This window comes from Tympanuchus pallidicinctus, unplaced genomic scaffold (assembly GCF_026119805.1).
Source record: "Tympanuchus pallidicinctus isolate F22 unplaced genomic scaffold, pur_lepc_1.0 scaffold7, whole genome shotgun sequence".
NCBI lineage: Eukaryota > Metazoa > Chordata > Aves > Galliformes > Phasianidae > Tympanuchus > Tympanuchus pallidicinctus.
This window is the reverse complement of record NW_026294791.1, coordinates 9,634,650-9,653,394: the sequence shown is the minus strand read 5'-3', so window position 1 is coordinate 9,653,394 and position 18,745 is coordinate 9,634,650. Positions and strand designations below refer to the sequence as shown.

Below are 18,745 nucleotides of genomic sequence, written 5' to 3'. Positions count from 1 at the left end.
CCAGGTAATCTGTGCATCCTGCATTTATGGCTATAGGTTATCTAACTAAAGACTGCATGACTGCGAAGCAGTGCACAGGGGTGAGTTGCAGTCTTCTGTTCTTTAGTTAAACACTCCCACATTCCCAGAGATTTCTGCAACCTCTCATTGGCTCAGGTTGGGCTGTATTTTGCAGTTTATCTTCATTCCAACATTTCCTCACTGTGCCGCTATCTGATGTTGTTTCTGCGTGCATGACAGCAGTGTAGTGTAAATGAGTTTATCTTAAATCAGATGGTTCAGGTGCAAGAAGTTAAGGGATTGCAGTAGCATGGATTTGTATGCTGAGTGCACAGACAGCCCGAAGGAGCAGCGGTAAACCCTGCTTTCATCCCACCTGCTAGTGAGATCTAGGTTAGTCAAGTTCCATCTTCGTCAGATATCTGTACTTTGCACTTGATGTGTAATGAACTTTCTGACTCCCAAGGCACAGTACATTCCCATCTTCATTTTGCAGTCTGATCCTGATCCAGAACATCCCCACTGCTGTTCTTGTATGACTGACTGAACAGATTTTTAACAGTTATTAACACCAATTATTATAGCATTAGCACTGATCTCAATACACTCAGAAGTGGTCAGGAATGGAAGACAGTATTCTTGTAGCTTCGTTGGCAAAGTGCTAATTGTTTTGTTTCTAGAAGGGACAAATTTTTAGTAGCTGCTGTTTTTTTTTGTTGAGGATGTAATTAGGCTAATTGTATTTCCATAATGACATGGTTAAGAAGAACTAGTTCTCTCTTTCTAAGTGATTTTGGATAGATCACAACTGTTTGGTTTGGCAAGGATGTCTCTTGAATCGTTTACATGATAATGAATGCAGAAGAAAACACCTACATCTGTACTGAATTTCTGTCCTCTATAAACCAAGTACTACTTCATGGTCTCCTGCTTCGCTTCCTTTATTCCTTTGTGATGAGAGCTGCTGTGTACCTGCATATGAATGAGGCAGAAGCAGCCATTGGAGCAGCTAGCTCCTGCCTTGAAACTATGCAGGTCTTCCCTGAGCATGCACACCTGCAGTGCTAGCAGTGTGTGTAATGAACAGTGTAAAGGAGCTCTGAGGCCCTTCCTCACCCGCTTTCACACGCTGGCATAGACAGCGCATAAGTTGGCTCATGCCTACAGGGCTTGAAGCAAAACCACATAAACTCTGGTTGCAATTTACAACTTATTGTAGCTAAATTAGCAGCAAACAATAGCGTGGACGTTCAGCATGTTCTTCTAAATTGTTGAAGTGAAGTGAATGTCAGGCTCGGGACTAGAGGTTTTTTGGTGTCTTCATTAACAGATTCACAGGCACCTTTGGTTAACAGTAAAATGTGGTGTTGTGATACTGCTGGTGAGACTGTAGAGTAAGCTCTTAGGTCTGAATTCTCTCCAGCTCCCTGCAGAAATTGGACTTTCCTAAATAAGAAGCTAATTTCTCTCTTTTTTTTATTTCCTCAGGTTCTCAAAGCCGGCACCAATGTTCTTAGATGATTCCTTCAGAAGATGGGCTCGTATCAGGGACTTTGTACCCCCCTTTGGAATTAAAGGACAAGGTAGGAGAGATCTACACAGCTGCTGAATCAAGAACGTGGTTCTGCAGATGCTTTGCTTTCTTCTTGAAACGTTTGGTCGCATCTTTATTTTATAGTTGTTGCCACTTGTGTGCTTGTGTAACAAATAGGAGAAATCTGTTTGGATACCTTGGTGGTGATGTGCGATACGTCCCGTCCTGCAGCTGAAATATGGCAGCAGGGGCTGCATCTCAGGTGTGCTGTGGGAGAGCCAGCAGACTGCAGCAGAGGCCTCGAGAAATAACCCTGGCAGCGCTGACTGCAGGAGGGCTCGCCCCCTTCTAATGGGCACACGAGGTGCACAAGGCTGGGGCACACTGCCTGACCAACGTGGAGGTGGGATTTGCAGATTACACACGATGTCAGCCAGACTTAATAAAAATCATTCCGTTAAACTGGATCCAAATGGAGAAATTCACCAAAAGGGGATGACGGAATGGCTCTGGCAGCCCTCATCCTGGATTTGTTGCCAGCTTGTATCACCACCGCAATGTTATGTAAATCTGGTGTTTTATATTGGATTTCCTCAGTTAAAGAGAGAAACAAGAAATTGCCATTATTTAAATGGCTGAGAGCTGAAGCCATGGGACGGAAACAGTTGAATGGGTTATTTTTTTTAATGCCCTCCTGGGATTGAATTTTGTGCCAAGTTTCAGTCTGGAGCAAGTTGTGTGTGTGGGAGGGTTGAATTATAAACTTCTGCAACCCGGGATTTCTAATGGCTGTGCTGACAGGCTGCGAGTCCTAGCGATGCGAAAGGCGCCCTTTCATGTTACACATCACTTGGAATTCTTGCATCAGTCTTTTCTGGCCGGTCCCAGGGGACGCCTCCCGGCTCAGCTGAGTGATGGGATAATGGGATCAGCACCTCATTAGGGCTTTCAGTCGGAGCGATCTGCTGATATCCAAACAACCTCGGCAGGCAGCGCGGAGATAAGTCACGTGCTGGTGTGAGATGAAGACAGTCCGAGCGGGATGTGCATGGGAAAACGCGTGGTCAGGGGGGCTGAGAAAGCGTAGATGGACATGGCTGTGTTGAAACAGATGGGGCAGGGTTTTGCTGGGTGCATGTGTGACGCCAGCAGCTGGGATTGCCGATGTGAATCAACTGGGGAAGGTGCTGGTGTTTACAGAGCCCCATCGTAGCTGGTGTGGTAACGGGAAGATGTTGCTGAGAACTTTGGTGAATATTCTGTTCCCCAGTGTTTTCAAGTGACTGTGGTCGAGTCCAAGTGCAAAAGCTTTCTGTGTGAAATACACTTAGAGGATGAGCTCACTTTCAGTAATGCTGCATATTCCAAGAAACTTAGAGAAACTTCTCTGTAGAGGCTTGGAAGTACCAGAGTTATGAAACTGAGAGACTCTGAGCAGCTTCAGAGATAACATGTTCTGTTCTCTTTTATTAAAGTTTCTTTCTGTTCTTTGGGCTTTTACATAAAAGGTCCTCAAACTCATAGCAGCATTTTTCTTTGCTTTGTCTCTGGAAAATAAAAAGTCCTTTTCTATCCATTACTTGGTATTAACTGGTCCAAGAAAGGACTATTCTAACTTGCGGACTTTATGGGAAAGCAGCTTTTGATGAGCATTGTTTACTGAGCTGCACTAATTTGGAGTCACATATCTGGATAAATCACATGCAAAAGAGTAGAAAAAGGTCAGGAATTTTAAGGGTGGGACTACTGCTCTGTAAAGGCGGTCATGTCAAGAAGGCAGCATGCAGATCATTTTGACAGTTCTTTAGGGATCTTCATTTTCTTCAGAAAGAATCCGATTGCAAAGATGATTTTTCCATCTCAAGCTGATAAAAAGCATGCGGTAGAACTTAGAAAGCTTAACATTTGACATTCGTCAGGGAAGAATTCACCTTTAGTCCTTTGGCCATTATCTGATTTGGCTATTAGTGTGTGCAAAGGGTTTTTATGATCTAGATTTCACTCTCTCCAAGAAAAGCATTTGTCTTAAATAGACATAGAGTTCTTGTTGACTCCAATCCCTCTGTTCACCCAAGATTAAGGCCTGCTTACCTGATCGCAGTCCCCAGCTACTTGGGACAGAAGCAGAGCTGAGAACTTGTCCCAGTATGGGAGCCAATACAGCAGATTTAAGGCATCATTTCATTCATCACAGATGTCTGTAGCCCATTTTGGGAACTCTTGCTCTCTCTGTGTGCAAATGTGTCATATTTTTTGAAAAAGTGTGATGTATTTGCTTGTAGTTTTTAACCCCAAACGATCTCTACAGGTATCTGTTTGACCTTTAGTGAAACGATGCCTCTGGATTTCACACAGTTGTGACTTCTGCAGCTGGCTATGAATGTGTGAAGCTGATCTTCGGAATCTAAATCAGAGTTTTCTAAATGACAAAGAATGATTGCTTTGTTAAACAGCCCACTGTCACATTCGACTGCACTTACTTTATTACTCAGCCTACCAGTGCCATGTTGGGCTTTGTACTCTCCTGCTGTGTGACTTGGCAGAACCAACAATAGGATGTGCCTCTGTGACTGCTTGGTTGCATTTCTATTAATAAAAAAGCCCCAGAAGCAGATGATCTCTTTGTACAGCCAGGTTAAGTCCTTGCCCTTTCTCCAAAAAAGAGAGCGAATGTATTTTGTCTTCCTACCCAGGAAGGTCACCCACCTGTGTGAGCTTCTGAACCTTTGAATGGATTAGGAATTAGAGGAGGGTGTTTTCTGTCCTGGTGGTGAACGCAAGGACTCTGCTAACCAGAGTTTGATAGGAGATGCTTGTGGGACGCTGTGCTGCTGCTTGTTTGTTGGTTAGCACGTATTCAACTCAAATAAAGGCTATCCTTCAGAGACGCCATGAAATTACTCAGCTTTAAGAGTTGTTGAAAAGATCAAACTGTAACAAGAAGTTGGAACTCCAAAAGCTGGATGGTAAGATGTCCCCTGGAGGACAGCTCAAACCCCAAGCACCCTCCTGTGTCCCAGGCTATTGTTTCAGAACTGGCTGCAATGTTGGAGTGCCTCCCGCATTCCACCATGTGCAAGGCTCTCATTTGCTTTTTTGGAATGATTCTTTCCCAGCACTCCCCAGGCCTGTTCTTCCAGCTTTTTTTTTTTTTTCCTCTGAAGAACAAGGAGACTGCAACAATCTCAAGCTGTTAAATGAGTTCCATGGAAGGTTTTGACGGAGGTATGAATACGCACAGGCTGTCCATATGGTTGCAGAGTTCCTCTGGCAAGTGCACGGTTTTCAGGGTTAAGTTTGTCAATGAATAAGCAATGGAAAATTGTTTATAGTGTTAGTGAGCTTATTTATCCCAGAGGGCCTCCTCCCCAAATTTACCTCTGTAGCTAAAGCAAAAGGAAAGAGTTATTTGGAGAAGGGCAACAAACAAGGCTGGAGAAATACCTGACTATTAATAGAATTTCTCAGTACATGTGGCTGAAGGAATATAAAGGGCTTTCATAAGAAAGAGTAGCTAGTATCTGGCATCATCTCTGTGTAATGAGGATGGGAGTTGCTGCAGGGCTTTTTAAACTTAAGTGAAAACATATGGCATAGCATACACTAAAAAACTAAGCAAACATGAGATGTGTAATATCTCCTTCGTGCCTTCAGTCAGTAATGGTGTCGTTGCATAGCAGTAATTATAGGTCTTCTACCTTTGTTCCTGCTAGATTGTTTTAAGCAGAGAGGCAGCTTTGCTGGCCCTGCATTGGTTTGGTTTTGAAGGTGATGTTTATTTCTTAGGGAGCGGCTGTCGTGTTACCAGCTCAGAATTTGCTTTCACCAGCAATCCAGGAAGCTGTTTCTTCCCCACTGGAGTATGAGAATATTAAGAACGTATTTGAAGTGCTACGGATTTACTGACTGTAATATGCAGCACAGGCCAGTAGACTTCATATTTTCATCTGATACAAGAGGGACATTTACTAGAGCACCAAAACTAGTAGATATATTGTGCAAGGATTAATTGTTCTCATGCTTGGTTTTATTTGAATGTTTTCCTTTGTGTGAATGCTGCTGGGAAGAACCATGGTTCAGTGCTGCTTACCAGTGCTTTCATTAGTCTCTCGAGGAAGAGGTCATTCATCTTCAGTGAAAATGTTGTTTTTGAGTGTGCAAAGATGGCATATCGAAATTTTATCAGGGAAAGAAGTATTATTATTTTCTTTTGGTTTTTTTTTTTGTTGTTCTTTCTTTTTTCCCCCCTATGGAGAGGGAGGGATGTCATGTGATTAACTCTTCATATCATGAGGCTTCCACTTCAACCTTCTTGGCGTGAGCTGTGTTTTATCTTTGAGCAAACATATTCGCTTGGTCATCATGACTGAAATTTACAACTGGCCCAAACTAAAGCTATCTGGAAAATCGGTCTTTCCCAACCTGCCCTTCCGGCTCTTTGCAGAAGCTGAAGTACTGCATGCAGATGCCTTTCCTACTTTTTGGCTGGATCCACCTGATAGTGAGATGTCTGTCTTCTGCTCTAATTCTCCAACTTTCTCTTGATTTTCTTACCTACACTCTGTTGAATGTATGGTTTTCCTGCAGTGAGCATTTTCTTATTTTCCATGTGTTCTTAACTACTGAGCAAGAAGCACAGGCATGCATGGCTGTTAATTCTGTTCTGAGTAGTATTAACACAACATTTTCTTCTTGAGTTTGATTGAAGCAGAATTCTGAACTGTTTCCCACTAGAATTTTACACTTGGCCAATATTGGTAATTGTTGCCATTATCACATGAGAATGTATCTGTAAAAATGTTGCTGCTTCCCCAGGGAATCTAGCTGATTATATAGCCTCAAGAAATTAAACGGGATGTTGTGGGGACGGGAGGAATGTTCAAGTTTCAGAAGAGGTAGAGGGCCATCTTTTTGTTACTGAATAAAGCCTGCAAAGGGAAGAAATCCTGAGGGTTTTGAGGTTAAATCAACCTTCACTCTTGAGGTCTCTTGAGGAAAGTATAACCCTCTGGTGAACTCCCTTATTTCAATTAAAAAATGGGTACTTTGTTGTTGAATGTGCTTAGGGAATAGCTCTTCTCCAAACCACTGACAAGCAAAAGGTGCTTGAGGGGGTTCTTGAGCCCCACGTTTGCAGTTAATTGGGTGATTCCAAAGTAAAGTTCTTCTCAGCAGTATTGAAGTACAGTTGAGAAGTGGACGTTATCTCTGTCTTTCACCTCTTAGAGGGAAGAGCAGGTGCTCTCTGGTTGTTTTAAGTGCTGTATTGTAATGCTTCTGCAAGGCTTGGGAAAATTAGAAATTGCTGTAGTAGTTGTTGTGGAGGTTTTTGGCCTTGAAGATGTTGCTTGTCCACCTGAGAAGTGGCATCAACAATGCAGCAATGAAAGGCAGAACAGTCCACTTTTACACCTATCTCTGTTTTTCCTCGTATCTTTTTGATAGCACTTAATGAATCCTTCAAGGTTCACTTTCGTTTGGTGTGGATTAGAGGCTGTTTGTGCAGACTTTCTTGCTACCCAGACGTCAGAGTTGAATATGGCTCAAAATGGTTAACGCGCGGCTATTGCAAAATGTTGCCCATTTTCTGGCATAATTGTTCTTTAAATTAACGTTCCAACTTTCCGAGCCGTGGGATTATGTTGGGAACTAAGCTTGTACTCTGAAAAAAACAAACTTTTGGTTGTGAAGAAAAGCTTGGAAAAAAAAAAATCCCTGAAGGCTCTAAAACTACGATGTAAATCAAGAGTCCAAATGTTATGTATTTTATTTATATCTTGTTATAAAAAAAGACCTTAAGGGCTTTCTGGAGCTTACATTTACCACATGCCAGGATTTCCTAAAATTGTTAGGGAGGCTTTTTTTCTGTCTTTTGTTTTGTATTTTGTATCTATACCACACTAAATACGTGTCTTCTACTATGATTAAAAATCATCAATGGAAGTATTGTGATATTGGAAGCAGGGGTGGTTTTAAGTTCTATTGTTAAGGTCCATGTCAAGCAAACCACCTAAATCTGGCACAGCTATAACCTTAAGAAAACACTGCCTTGTGTTTACATACAAAAGCTGATCTGAGGACAGATTCCTGCAGTTTGTAGCTAACAGTGTTGGAGAGCCAGTTCACGTGTTAGCAATGTGCTTTGAAGTTCTGGAGCCTTTGCTGCTTTCTCTTGCACGGACATCACAAAGTTAGCCGATCAATAGAACGAATCGCTGCAAGGAATTTCACTCTCAATGATTCCTGTGGTGTTCCCAGATTCTCTAAAATACAAATCGTGTTCTGGATGGGGTGTTCCTGGGACCGAGTATGTGGTGGGACCCGAGTCTGTGGCCTCATGATGGGTGCCAGGATGGCAAATCCTTCTGTAAAGCGTTCCTCCATCTCCCATCCGTGCTGTTCCGTGACCTTAATCCTTGCCCTTCAGGTTCTTATTGGTGGCAATAAGGGTATGGAGACTTGCTGATTTTACAGGAAGGTGTCTGGCGTGGTATTTATGAAACATTACAGCCCCTTCTTTTGGCCATTTGAGAGCAGTCCAGCGTCCTTGCTTTTAGGGCAGGCAGAAAGTAGGCCCTGTGAGATGGCCACAGTAAACTCTGTGGAGTGAAAGGTCTCAGGTTTTTTAAATGATACCAGCAAGAGGCTTATGCATTAGAAACAACAGTGCTAAGTGTTGTTGACATTTACAGTGAAGGTTTCCACTCTTCCACATAAATAACAGATAAAAATGATAGAATTCAGACTCAGGCTGGCTCTCACTGTGTGGTCACTGCCCGCCTAATTTCTAACTATTTACTTTTAGTTTTTCCAAATGTCTGAAAATTTCAGGGTCAACCTGAAGTCAAGATGTACTTTAGTTCAGAGAAACCGTGCAGTCCTGAGTTGCTTTTGAATCTTATGCTGTTATACAGAAAAGCTGATAGAATATGTCATGATAACTCAGGATTCTTAGATAAATGTGGTCAACTCCTCCTGTAGATGGGAGGAAAATGTGCAGAGTCCTATGGCTCTGTTTGTATAGTAATAGTGCGTGCACAGTGGTTGATAGACAAATGGGTTAAATAACCTCCCTCGGTCCCCAGTAACCTAAATTCTCCATGACAAGAGAAGAAGTATAATAAACAGAAACTTTAGCTGTGGAAAACTGTCACAGATTGCATGCCCCAGTGATGTGTTCATTATTTAATACTGGGAGAAAGTGGAGGCTTTGGTGACTGTGCGTGCCCTCCAAGGAGCTGCAAGGACACAGCAATGCCCCACTGACTCATTTGGAAGGAACACAAAATGATTCTTACCTGGCTTGGTGCTGGTGGGAGCCCCAGGAAGGTAACTGGGAAACCCTTCTTTTGTACCTTGTCCTCCTTATTTCTTCTTGCCAAGCAGCGCACTCTGCTTCTCAGGGCAGGAGGAAGAAACGCACTTTGCAGGCTGCTATGTAGAGCTGAGGATGGCTTGTGTTATTTTAACTTCTCTTTCTATACAAAAAAAAATTGGCTTAAAAGCCGTGTTTATAGGAAAAATCATACGAATACTAATAATTTGAAGCATTCATGCCCATGTCACTTGTAATATCTAGCTTGTTCTTGTATATGGGATTTTGATCCTGAGAGAAGCCACGCTGAGATGCATTTTGCTTCCAGGAAGTCTAACATTTGTAGCACTAAGGATGGCTATGCTGCCATTGCCCTTTTAACCAGAAATGCCACATTAATGATTCAAGGAATGGAACACATACCTGACGAGGAAGGGTGAAGTAGTTGAGGCTGTTCAGCCTTGAGAAGAGAAGGCTTCAGGGAGACCTGAGATCAGCCTGTCAGTATCTAAAGGAGGGCTGTAAGAAAGAAGGGGACAAACTCTTTAGGAGGATCTGCTGTGAAGGGACAAGGGGAAATAATTTCAAACTAAAAGAAGAGATTTAGATTATATATAAGGAAGAAAGTTTTTACAGTGAGGTTGGTGAGGCTTTGTAACAGGTTGCCCAGAGAGGTGCTGGCTGCCCTGTCCCTGGGTGCACTGAAAGTCAGGCTAGATGGGGCTCTGAGCACCTGATGGAGCTGCAGATGTCTCTGTTCACTGTGGGGGAATGGGACTAGATGACCCTTAGAGGTGCCTTCCAATTCAAACGATCCTATGGTTCTATTATCATTGTTTTCCTACAGGCTGGAGGAAAGGTTTAGTATTGGCAGCGTCTGCCTTGAATTGCACAGAAGGAATAGAAAGAACAGTATGTGTGTAGTGATACTGCTGTTGTGTTTAGTGAGGCATCTGTGAGTTCTACTGGGTCAGAGCTGGCCCTTCTCTGAGCCCCTCTGATCTCTTCACTATGCCCCTCAGTTTTGCTTCTCCAGGCATGCACTGCTGAGACATGTCTGCTGGGCTGGCTGGGGTTCTGCACCAAACAGAAGTAGCTGAAACGTTTCCAGATGGGAAATGTCTCTCAAAGAGTGAGACTTGCCTGAATGGGGATGTGTCTGAGCTAATGAATTCTGTTACACCTCAGCTGGCTGTGTACCTTGGCCCTGGAAGCAGGAGGTGAGTGCACGCATACCTGTTGCTTGTAACAGGAAGAATTTTTATCTTTTATCTTTTGTAGTACTGACAACATGTATACTCAGGCCCCTCCTGGCTCCTCCTTGGTGCACTCATACACCTCGTACACCTGCCAGTGTTCCATTCCTCTCAGGTGCCAACCAGAAGAGAAGATACGCCGGCACCGTGTCTGCATCTGTGCCTTGCTGGCACTGAGGGCATCTGGGCAGCCTTCATGGCTGCCACAAGCCAACGCTCAGCAGTGAAGTACCTTGTTTTGAGTTTCAAACAGCAGTTTTGAATGATAACACTTGTGATTTGTGCATCATCCAAAACTCTTTGGATGTCATTTGTTGTTAGACTGTGGGGTTTGCTGAGGAAGTATCTCGCATTTAGCTATTTTTATCTGAGCTATTTATCTGAATGTCCTATTTTGTTTAGTTTGTTTGTCTTTTCTCACTGGGTGATGGGAATGGGGAACATCCCCATTCCAGATGCTGCCATATCCAGTCCTAAAGTAGTCATATTTAATTCCTGAACATTTGCTATGAAGGCATTTCTAATAAGTTGGCAAGATGAGAAAAACCACATTAGCGGTTCTTGATACAAAGGGTGGCCTCTGAGAAGTGCAGAGTGTTGACCTTTGGGATGGTAGACCAAACCTGGCAGGAAAAAAGCTTGGTAGATGGGAGGTTGCAGCCTTGACTTTGGATCTTTTGATCTCTTTTTTTCTGAGACTGTGGGAAAATAACCACTGTAATGTATACCATGTAGTAAGAGTCAGTGCAAGAGACAGGCCAAGGAGAGGGCTGTGGCGCCGTGCCATTGGAGGTCGTGACAACCTACTGCTGTTGCAGAAGACTTTGGGAAATAGCATTCCTGTTGGAGAGGGAGTTTGTTGTCAATGTCAGAAAGAAATCTTCAAATGCAGGAAAACAAAAACTGTTTCTGTTAGCAAAGGAAGTAACTTTTACCCTACAGATTTTTCTTTCCTTATTCTACTCCTGAATATTGCCTTCTTCTGAAAGTAACCCTGGCTCCCAGCTTGCAGCAGTTGGCAGGGGCTGTCAGTAATGCCGTGGCAGAAATTCACTAAATTGAGAGGAACTGTCTGTGGTTTTCTATTCTTCACCTTTTTATGTCTGTCTTGTGTCTCACCAGTTTCTTGTCAGGCTCCAAGTTGTTTGGCACATAGACTGCCTAAGTCTTACGTGTTTGTCCTACACCCTTGTCCTGCAGTTTCTGCAGATTAATAGAGTGTAACTAGTACATAAGAACAGAAGTCCTTGCTTAAAGGAGATGCCCAAACTGTGCCAAATGCCATGGTCTATCTGGAAAATAATCGTTTATGTTCACTGTAAAAAATCACTTGATGTCAGTCTTTTCAATGGTACTTTGTCATTTTTAATCTTTCAAGAAATGAGACTTATTTACTCCTTTTGTCTAGTTGTTTCCTAAGCATTTTTGAACCAATTGACCGGTAGGGGGAGGATATGAGAGAAATTTGTAGTCTCTTAGGGAAAGTGCAAGGGGACTGATTGTTCACAGCCTTTTCCAGTGTAATTGAAGGTAAGAGAAGCCAGATTCAAAATCAGAAAATGAATGGGTCCCTATGAATTCAGGAGGACTGTGAACTCATAGAAGAGAATTTACTGATGGCTGCCAGATACATAGAACCTATACCTAGCATATGAAATCCCTGATTTGAAAATAATTGTATTTGAGAGAAATACTGCATCTATTTGCTGGCCCTACATTCAGTGCACTGCTCAGCTGTGTAAAAGCTTGAATGAAAGCAAGCATTGACAGTGGCATTGGCTTTGCATGGCTGAAGTGTTTGTGGAACTGCAATTCCAGGGAAGTGGGTGTGAAACCACTGCCTTAAACTGGAGTGTGTCTGTTTCCTGGCACTTTCTCTGTGCAAGTCACTCGTGCATTACATCAAAACTTGGCCCATCATGTCTTCACAGACAGTTTGTGAAGATCATTGTTCAGAGAAAATAGGTACACGCAAGTAAAAGCTGTTGTTCCTGATATGAACCTTGTTTCCTCCAAGTAACTGCTTCAGATGCTTTACATCACTTTGTTTTTCATTTCTGTTAGAACTGAGAACTTCTTCCTAATGCCTTCTTCTTTCTCCCTAGATAATTTGATCAAAGCCATCCTGTCAGCAACCAAAGATTACCGTCTAACTCCAGCTCTTGACAGGTAAGATGAGACCTTTTAGAGTAGTAACCACTGAAGCAGTTATTTTCCATGTCCTAAATAAACTTTGCCCAGAGATTGGCTGTGCTTTGGAGGTGGATCAGGAGCTGGAAGCAGTACTTTTTCCAGTAAACTGTAAACTGTGAGAGGCCTTTTAAGTCAAACACAAGTGGGAAAAAGCCTTTACCTTTTGACTGTTTCCTAATCTTTTGTTTCCTATGGTGTCACAATACACTCTCTTGACTATTTTTCAAATAAGTAAATAGCAAGTTTTCTATAAACACATTATTCTTTTTCAGCCTTGCTGACAAAGCAATAGGATCACAAGAACCTCTTAGAGGGAAAGAAGGATCTGGCTTGTTTTAACAAAATGTTTCAAGAATTCCTTACTCTTAAGGCAGGAATGTGTGATTGTCCAAGCCTGTGCCAGGATGCGATAGCAGTACTCCAGGGTCCTGAGGTATTTGGATTGATGCCTTTGCAAGAAGTTCCTTTGATTCTTCAGTCCTATGGTAGAGCTTGCTTCTGAGACTGACATGTTTATGATCAACTTCCCAGCATTATTCCTGTAGTCTTTCCTATTCTTGTTTTTTCTGTCATTCCTTTTCTTTGCCCTGCAGTTTTGGTCTAGTGCTAAATCCTGGGTTGGAGATACTTTCTTTCAGAAGCTGTCATAGGTTTTCACTGGGGCACAGTCTCTTTTGAAACTCCTGTAGTGCTCTGTTCCAAGTAGCAGTGCTTCCTTGAACCCAGTCTAACAGCGCAGCTCCTGCTTTCTAAACACACTCGTTTTATTTCCTGGCCCAGCAGCCTTTCTCCCAGTGTGACAAAGTTCATGAGTTTCTCCAGCTTTTCCACAGCTCTCATGTGGACTGTAGATCTTGCCAAATGTAGTTATGGTTGGGAGTTCATCTTTGTATTGAAAGTTTATTCTATTATTTGCAGTCCCTCTGCTAATTTAGGTTGCTTTGAAGTTTGCCAAATGAAGATTTGGGTATGCTTCCCAAAATGTTCTGCTGGTGTGATCATTAATGAATTTACAGTCCTGGCAGCAAGGAGCATCTGCTATTTTGGATTTCAGAAGCGTTGATGGAGCTACTGTTGAGGGAAGACTAGCTGCTTTTTCATCTTATCTCAAGGTCAAAACAGAGCCAACAGTTTCTTTCTGACACAGCTTCACTGTGCAGGGAGCAGGAGCCTGAGGTTTGGGTCGCTTCCTTACTGCTCACCATTCAAGGAGAAAGTCTCCATCTTCACCCTTTACTCTTCTCTTTGCAGCAACTGGAACAGGCCTGATTTATGGGCTGAAAAAATGCTCTGTTGTGACAGAGCTGGGTAACAGATAATAGAATCATAGATTAACAAATGCTACAAAGATCTTTGTGTCCAATACCACTAGATGTATCTAGTCTGTGATGTACAAGGGGTCAAATCTTTCAAGTCCCTCCACATGTAGGCTTTCTGGAGCTTAGTAAGGTGATTCTGGGAGTAGGGAAGATGCTCCAAGTTCACCTTCTCTTTAGAATGGGGTTGCATTAACATTTTCTCTGTTGGCAAAGACAGTACAAGAAGCTATCTTTCCTTCTGTGACCTGCTCTGTTGTTCCCTTCTCTCTCCTTGTACTGCTGATGTTTAGAATAGAGTAGTTCTGTTGCAAGCAACCTACAAAGATCATTGAGTTCACCTGCCTGAGCCCTTCATGGCTAACTGAAAGTTGAAGCATGTTATTAAGGGCATTATGCGAATGCTTCTTGAACAGATAAGCACAGGACATCAACCACCTTGCTAGGAAGTCTGCTCCAGTGTCTGACCACTCTCCCAGTAAGTATTGTTATCCTAATACCTAGGCTGAGGGCAGGCTTTAAAGTAAGTTTTTCTCTTAACCTAGGTCATTTTAGTCACCTCATTTGCAGAGCTTCCCTCCCACTGAACAGTTGTTCAGGCACAGCTCTGGAGCAGCAGCACGAGAGGCAGAGGAGTAGGGATGGGTGGGGAGGGTGAGCGCATCTGAACCTATTGAAACAAGCATTCATGTAACCACATGCTTTCCCAGGGGAAGGGTGGGAGAGGCAGGGGAGATGAGGTCAGAGCAGTGCGTGAGAGCATAGGAAGGAAAGAGGGGATTAGGGCTGTGCGGTGGGGGATCTACACCAAGCCTGCAGTCTTGTCCCCACCCAAGCTTCTCCATTTCTGTCCCCCTTCACAAAAAATATCCCTTTGAGATGTTAACTTCACATATGTCCTAGAAGCCCTGAAAGTGAACTTGTTTGTTTGACTATCCCTGTGTCAAAAGGGCATCCTGATGTACCTTTCTGACACAATGTACTCGACTTGGTGCTGAAATGAGGCAAACTCAATCCTTCCGGGTATGCGTACACCTTTCATCATCCCAGAGCAGCTTTGTCAACTCACTCCAACTAATCCCTCCATTGTGAGCAGAGGGTTTTGTTAACAACTTGCAGCAGCTGGAGGGCATGTGAACAAATGCTATAGTTCACTTCTGTAACAGTGCAAGTGATGTCCTGCTTTCTTAGTTGTTCTCCATGTCATCCTTATTATGGCACCTTTGTGTTGTAGAGCTTTTGATGTCATGCTTCTACTCCAGGGCAGGAGGTAGGTAAAGTTGCAGTTGTCTCTGCGATGGTAGTTGGAACTCTGCTCTGAGTTTTCCTGGGGAAAATTTGAGTTTATAACACAGTATTTACCAATGCAGTATATGAAGTAACGAGGAAGGAACTTGATGGAGCAGAAGTGCCTGTGTCCCTCCAGGCTGATAGCACTGGTAGAAGAAGCAGCAGCCGGATCAGACAGGCATATGCTAAGCCTCCCTAAGCACCAGTTGCCCTCAAGATGTTTTTGTTTGGTTGTTTTTTTTAAATTACTGTTACATCTTTCCTCAAAGCATTTGGTTCCAAAGTTGCGTAGAGGAAGGCTTTGTGGTCTTTTTCCTTTTACAAATCCCTGAAGTGCTCTGACAAGGGAGGAAGGGGAGGCAGGAATGGTTACGATGCATGCATGCGCTTACAGTACTGTATTGTTCCAGAATGTTGACGTGAATCCTAGTCTTGGTATAGATGAACTCAAGCTCTGAGCACATGTGTCAGAGGCTGCACATCTGGCTTCAGCTCGCAGCTTGGGGCTTTAGGGAATGCCTTTCTGCTCTAGAAAGTCCATGACCCTCCTTCATACCACCCGGGTAGCAAATTGGAATAGGGGCTCCATTTGATGATTCAGTACATGAGCTGTTCTGGAAAAGGCATATGGGATGGACATGATATGTGAGCAAACCAAAAGGTGTTTGCACACCTTTTTAGGAAAACCATTGAGCTATGTAACTGATGCTGCCTGCACTGTGTGTTTCTTTAGCCAGAGACTTGCCTGGAACCAGCAGTTCAGCTGCACTGATGCAAAGTGTCCAAACTACTGGTCAGAATGTGGGGTCAGGTGCCCGACACTTCCCTGCCCAAGGCTTCTCTCTCACAATGCCACTAGGGTGGCATTATAATCTTCTCACTGTCCTACAAGATGGCTGGCATTGCAGGGAAAGTGTGGAAAACACTTCTCAAAAAAAAAAAAAAGAAAAGCCATTAGGAGATCAAAGACTAAACCTTCGGTTCTAGGGGGAGAGCGATGAATAAAGAGAGAATGATGTCCTGTACTGCAGTGACAATGAAATATGTTCTATACTTTCAGTTAGTAACTGTGAAGGTGTTAATTGGCAATTATGTCTTTTTAAATCAGTAAGCCCTGGATAGTGTTTAAAGAGTTAAATGAGGCGTTCTCTTCATTATTACTGTTTGCTTTTTAACCCCTCTTGGAATGTTGAGTAGGACAGCAAATGTAAGAGATATGGGGTGACAGTATGTTGATGAGCTTGGTTTTGTAGGAAAAATGCTGGCAAGTTTGATCTAGACCAGAGCTAGGCTGGCAGCATAATTGATGTCGGTTATCTTGGGTTTTGTGGAAATAAAACCTTTTCATGTAAGTGGGATATTTTTTAGATAAGTTGGAAGCTAGATAAAGGTAACCTTTGTAAAGACAGGCATTAGTTATTTATCTCTGTCCAGCATTATGTTCCATGCAATGTCTTTGTAGATCTATCAGCTTTCTAGGAATGGAATATGACACACAGCTTCTAAAAGTCACTGTCAGGGCTGAGAATTAATTTGTTAGTGAACTTCCCATGCAAGTCTGCTGGCAGGTATTCCCAGTGCCTAAGGCTGATCTGGAGGAAACGTGAAATTGCACTAAACATCTGCTGCAGCCAAAAAGTGGGGTTGTGAGGAATAGGAGGAGTGAGTGAGACTCGACCTTCCTGTAGAGCTCTCTTTTGAGCAGTGCTCCTTTACTGGAGCCAAACCAAAAATCAGGCATTGCAGAGGTGACGACGCAGAGTCTGCTTGCAAGATGAGAATTGTGTTCCGCCAACCAGTGACTATAAAAGGAACACTGAAACAATGTACATATACATAAAATCTCTGTACAAAAGGGATGTTTTTGAGCAGCGTTAGCTCCGCATGCTGGTGTTCCAGAGTCAGTGCTTCAGAGGTCTGGGGAGAAGCTGAAAGCAGTTCGGAAAGGTAGTGCAAATGTGACTCAAGATCTAGGAGAGCTGCCATAGCATGAAGCATGTGACGAACTTGGTTCAGTTTGTATGGTCAAGAGAAAATTAAGGATGGGCTTTGATCAGTCTACAAGTGCAGTGTGGGAACGGGGCCATAACGAGAGGCTGCTCGGACAGCTTTGGCTGATGGAACTGGTGCTTCCCTCGTGTGTAGCTAATGCTCACCAGTCCGACCCAGGGCTGCTAATCCACCTCCAGGCAGTTGTTTACACACAGCAGTCTGTCAGGAAGAGCATCACGTGCACATGTGGAAGGGGCTGCTGACAGTAGATGGTGCTTTAATTTAGCAAACGTGGGAAGGATGTGCTCATGTAGTTTGAGGCTGGAACAAACACATCTGTATCCGAAATTGGTGAAAGCAAGTGGGTAGAGGGGAGCGTGTGTAACTTGTAGCTTTTAGATTTTAGCATGGTATTTTTCATGAAAAACTAAAAATAAGACGAGTCATGGCTTGGAGACAGCTGGGGAAAGAAGTTACTGTATTTCACTCAGTGCTCTGTTGGTCAGGAGGAGAAACTTCCTTATCATAATCATCCAACATGCTTTTTCTTATCTGAAAGTTTACCCCTCCAGAACCAAGCTGTTTTTGTTTTCCCTCTTGGACCATCTTTTCCTTACAGGTTGTGACAAAAATGTTCCCTTTGTCACGTAAGTGCCTGTTGTTGGGACAGGCTCATTCTCTTGCTTCCCTGCCACAATATGCCTCCTGAACCAGACCTTGCTCCTGCTTTCTCTTCATCACCAGAACTATGCCAGTATCTGTAAAATTCTTCCTCTGCTGTTGGATTTGATCATCACAAACATCTCCACTTCCTTGGCCCTTAGGGACACAGGCGTGCGTCTGTCTTCTTGAGGAAGTGTTTTCTCTGGGAAAGACAGCTGTTCCTGAGTGCTTTCTGGGTGCTGCGCTGTTAATTGTGTGCAGATCTCCAGCTAATGGCTGTCAGCAGGGTAACCCTCAGTGGTTTGCTGAATCTTTCAAGTGCTCTCCAGCCCCGCTCTGCTGAGACAGACCCCACATCAGCAGAGCTTTCCTCATGCTGACTCTTCAGACACATCTCAGTGGGGCCAGGAGACAGCCTGGAGGAGACCATTCAGCTGTGCCTGGGGTAGGACGGCCCCCCAGCAGAGATCTGCTCTAAGCAACTGATTGCCTTGGACCCTTTCCTAAGAAGGTTGTGCAGACACGTATTCCTGCAGTGAACTACCAGAGCTGGAGGCGCGGTGCCAGAAGAGCCAGCTGTGTTTGGGATTAGATGGCTGGAAAGAAGTCTTCTCCCTGTCTTCAGAACGAAATCACTTTATAACATCTGCCGCAGAGTTCTTGTGACTCATGGTTCCACGAGAAATCGTTCTCTTCCTTCTCTTTCTGTGTCTCAATTAATTAAGGTTATTTTCCTTCCCGTTCTGTATGCGTTTCTTCCTGGGGAGAGGACGTGGGCAGGTCCTTTTTCTGTCCATTAGTGTTTTTCCATTGCTTGAAGTTCTCATGAGAACAGTGACAAAAAAAGCACTCAGCAAGGTGAGCACAGCCCAGATAACCTGACAAGGATTAGCTAGGAAGAGGACTTCCTCACCGAGCCTTTGCCTTATTGTTTTTTCAGTGCTAAGTGAATAATGAGGAGGTTTAACTAAACAGATGGGTTAGATTCAAGCCAATCTACCAGGGGTTTTGGGGAGAAGACATGCTTGTCCCAATGGCCCATCTCATCAGACCACACTTGGGGGGGAAGTGTTGAAAGCAGTTTATCACGTGTAATGCTTGGGCTTGATGGGGTGAGATAGGGATCGAATGTATCCCTGTCCTCTCCTTAATCCTTCATATTCCAAAAAGTTTCCTGGAGTTCTCA

General features: G+C 43.5%; 1 protein-coding gene across 10 annotated transcripts in view; it reads left to right on the top strand.

The window, feature by feature from the left end:
• The window catches only part of ST3GAL3 (ST3 beta-galactoside alpha-2,3-sialyltransferase 3), a 142,318-nt gene that overhangs the window by 83,784 nt on the left and 39,789 nt on the right, over nt 1–18,745 (top strand). For all 10 annotated transcript variants that reach the window (XR_008202238.1, XM_052666134.1, XM_052666136.1 and 7 more), the window contains 2 exons: nt 1,489–1,583; nt 12,211–12,274. Coding sequence is in view for 9 of the 10 variants with exons in the window: in XM_052666134.1 (XP_052522094.1) it covers nt 1,489–1,583; nt 12,211–12,274 (159 nt within the window). In the remaining variant the exon portion in view is untranslated. The remainder of the gene's footprint in view (nt 1–1,488; nt 1,584–12,210; nt 12,275–18,745) is intronic.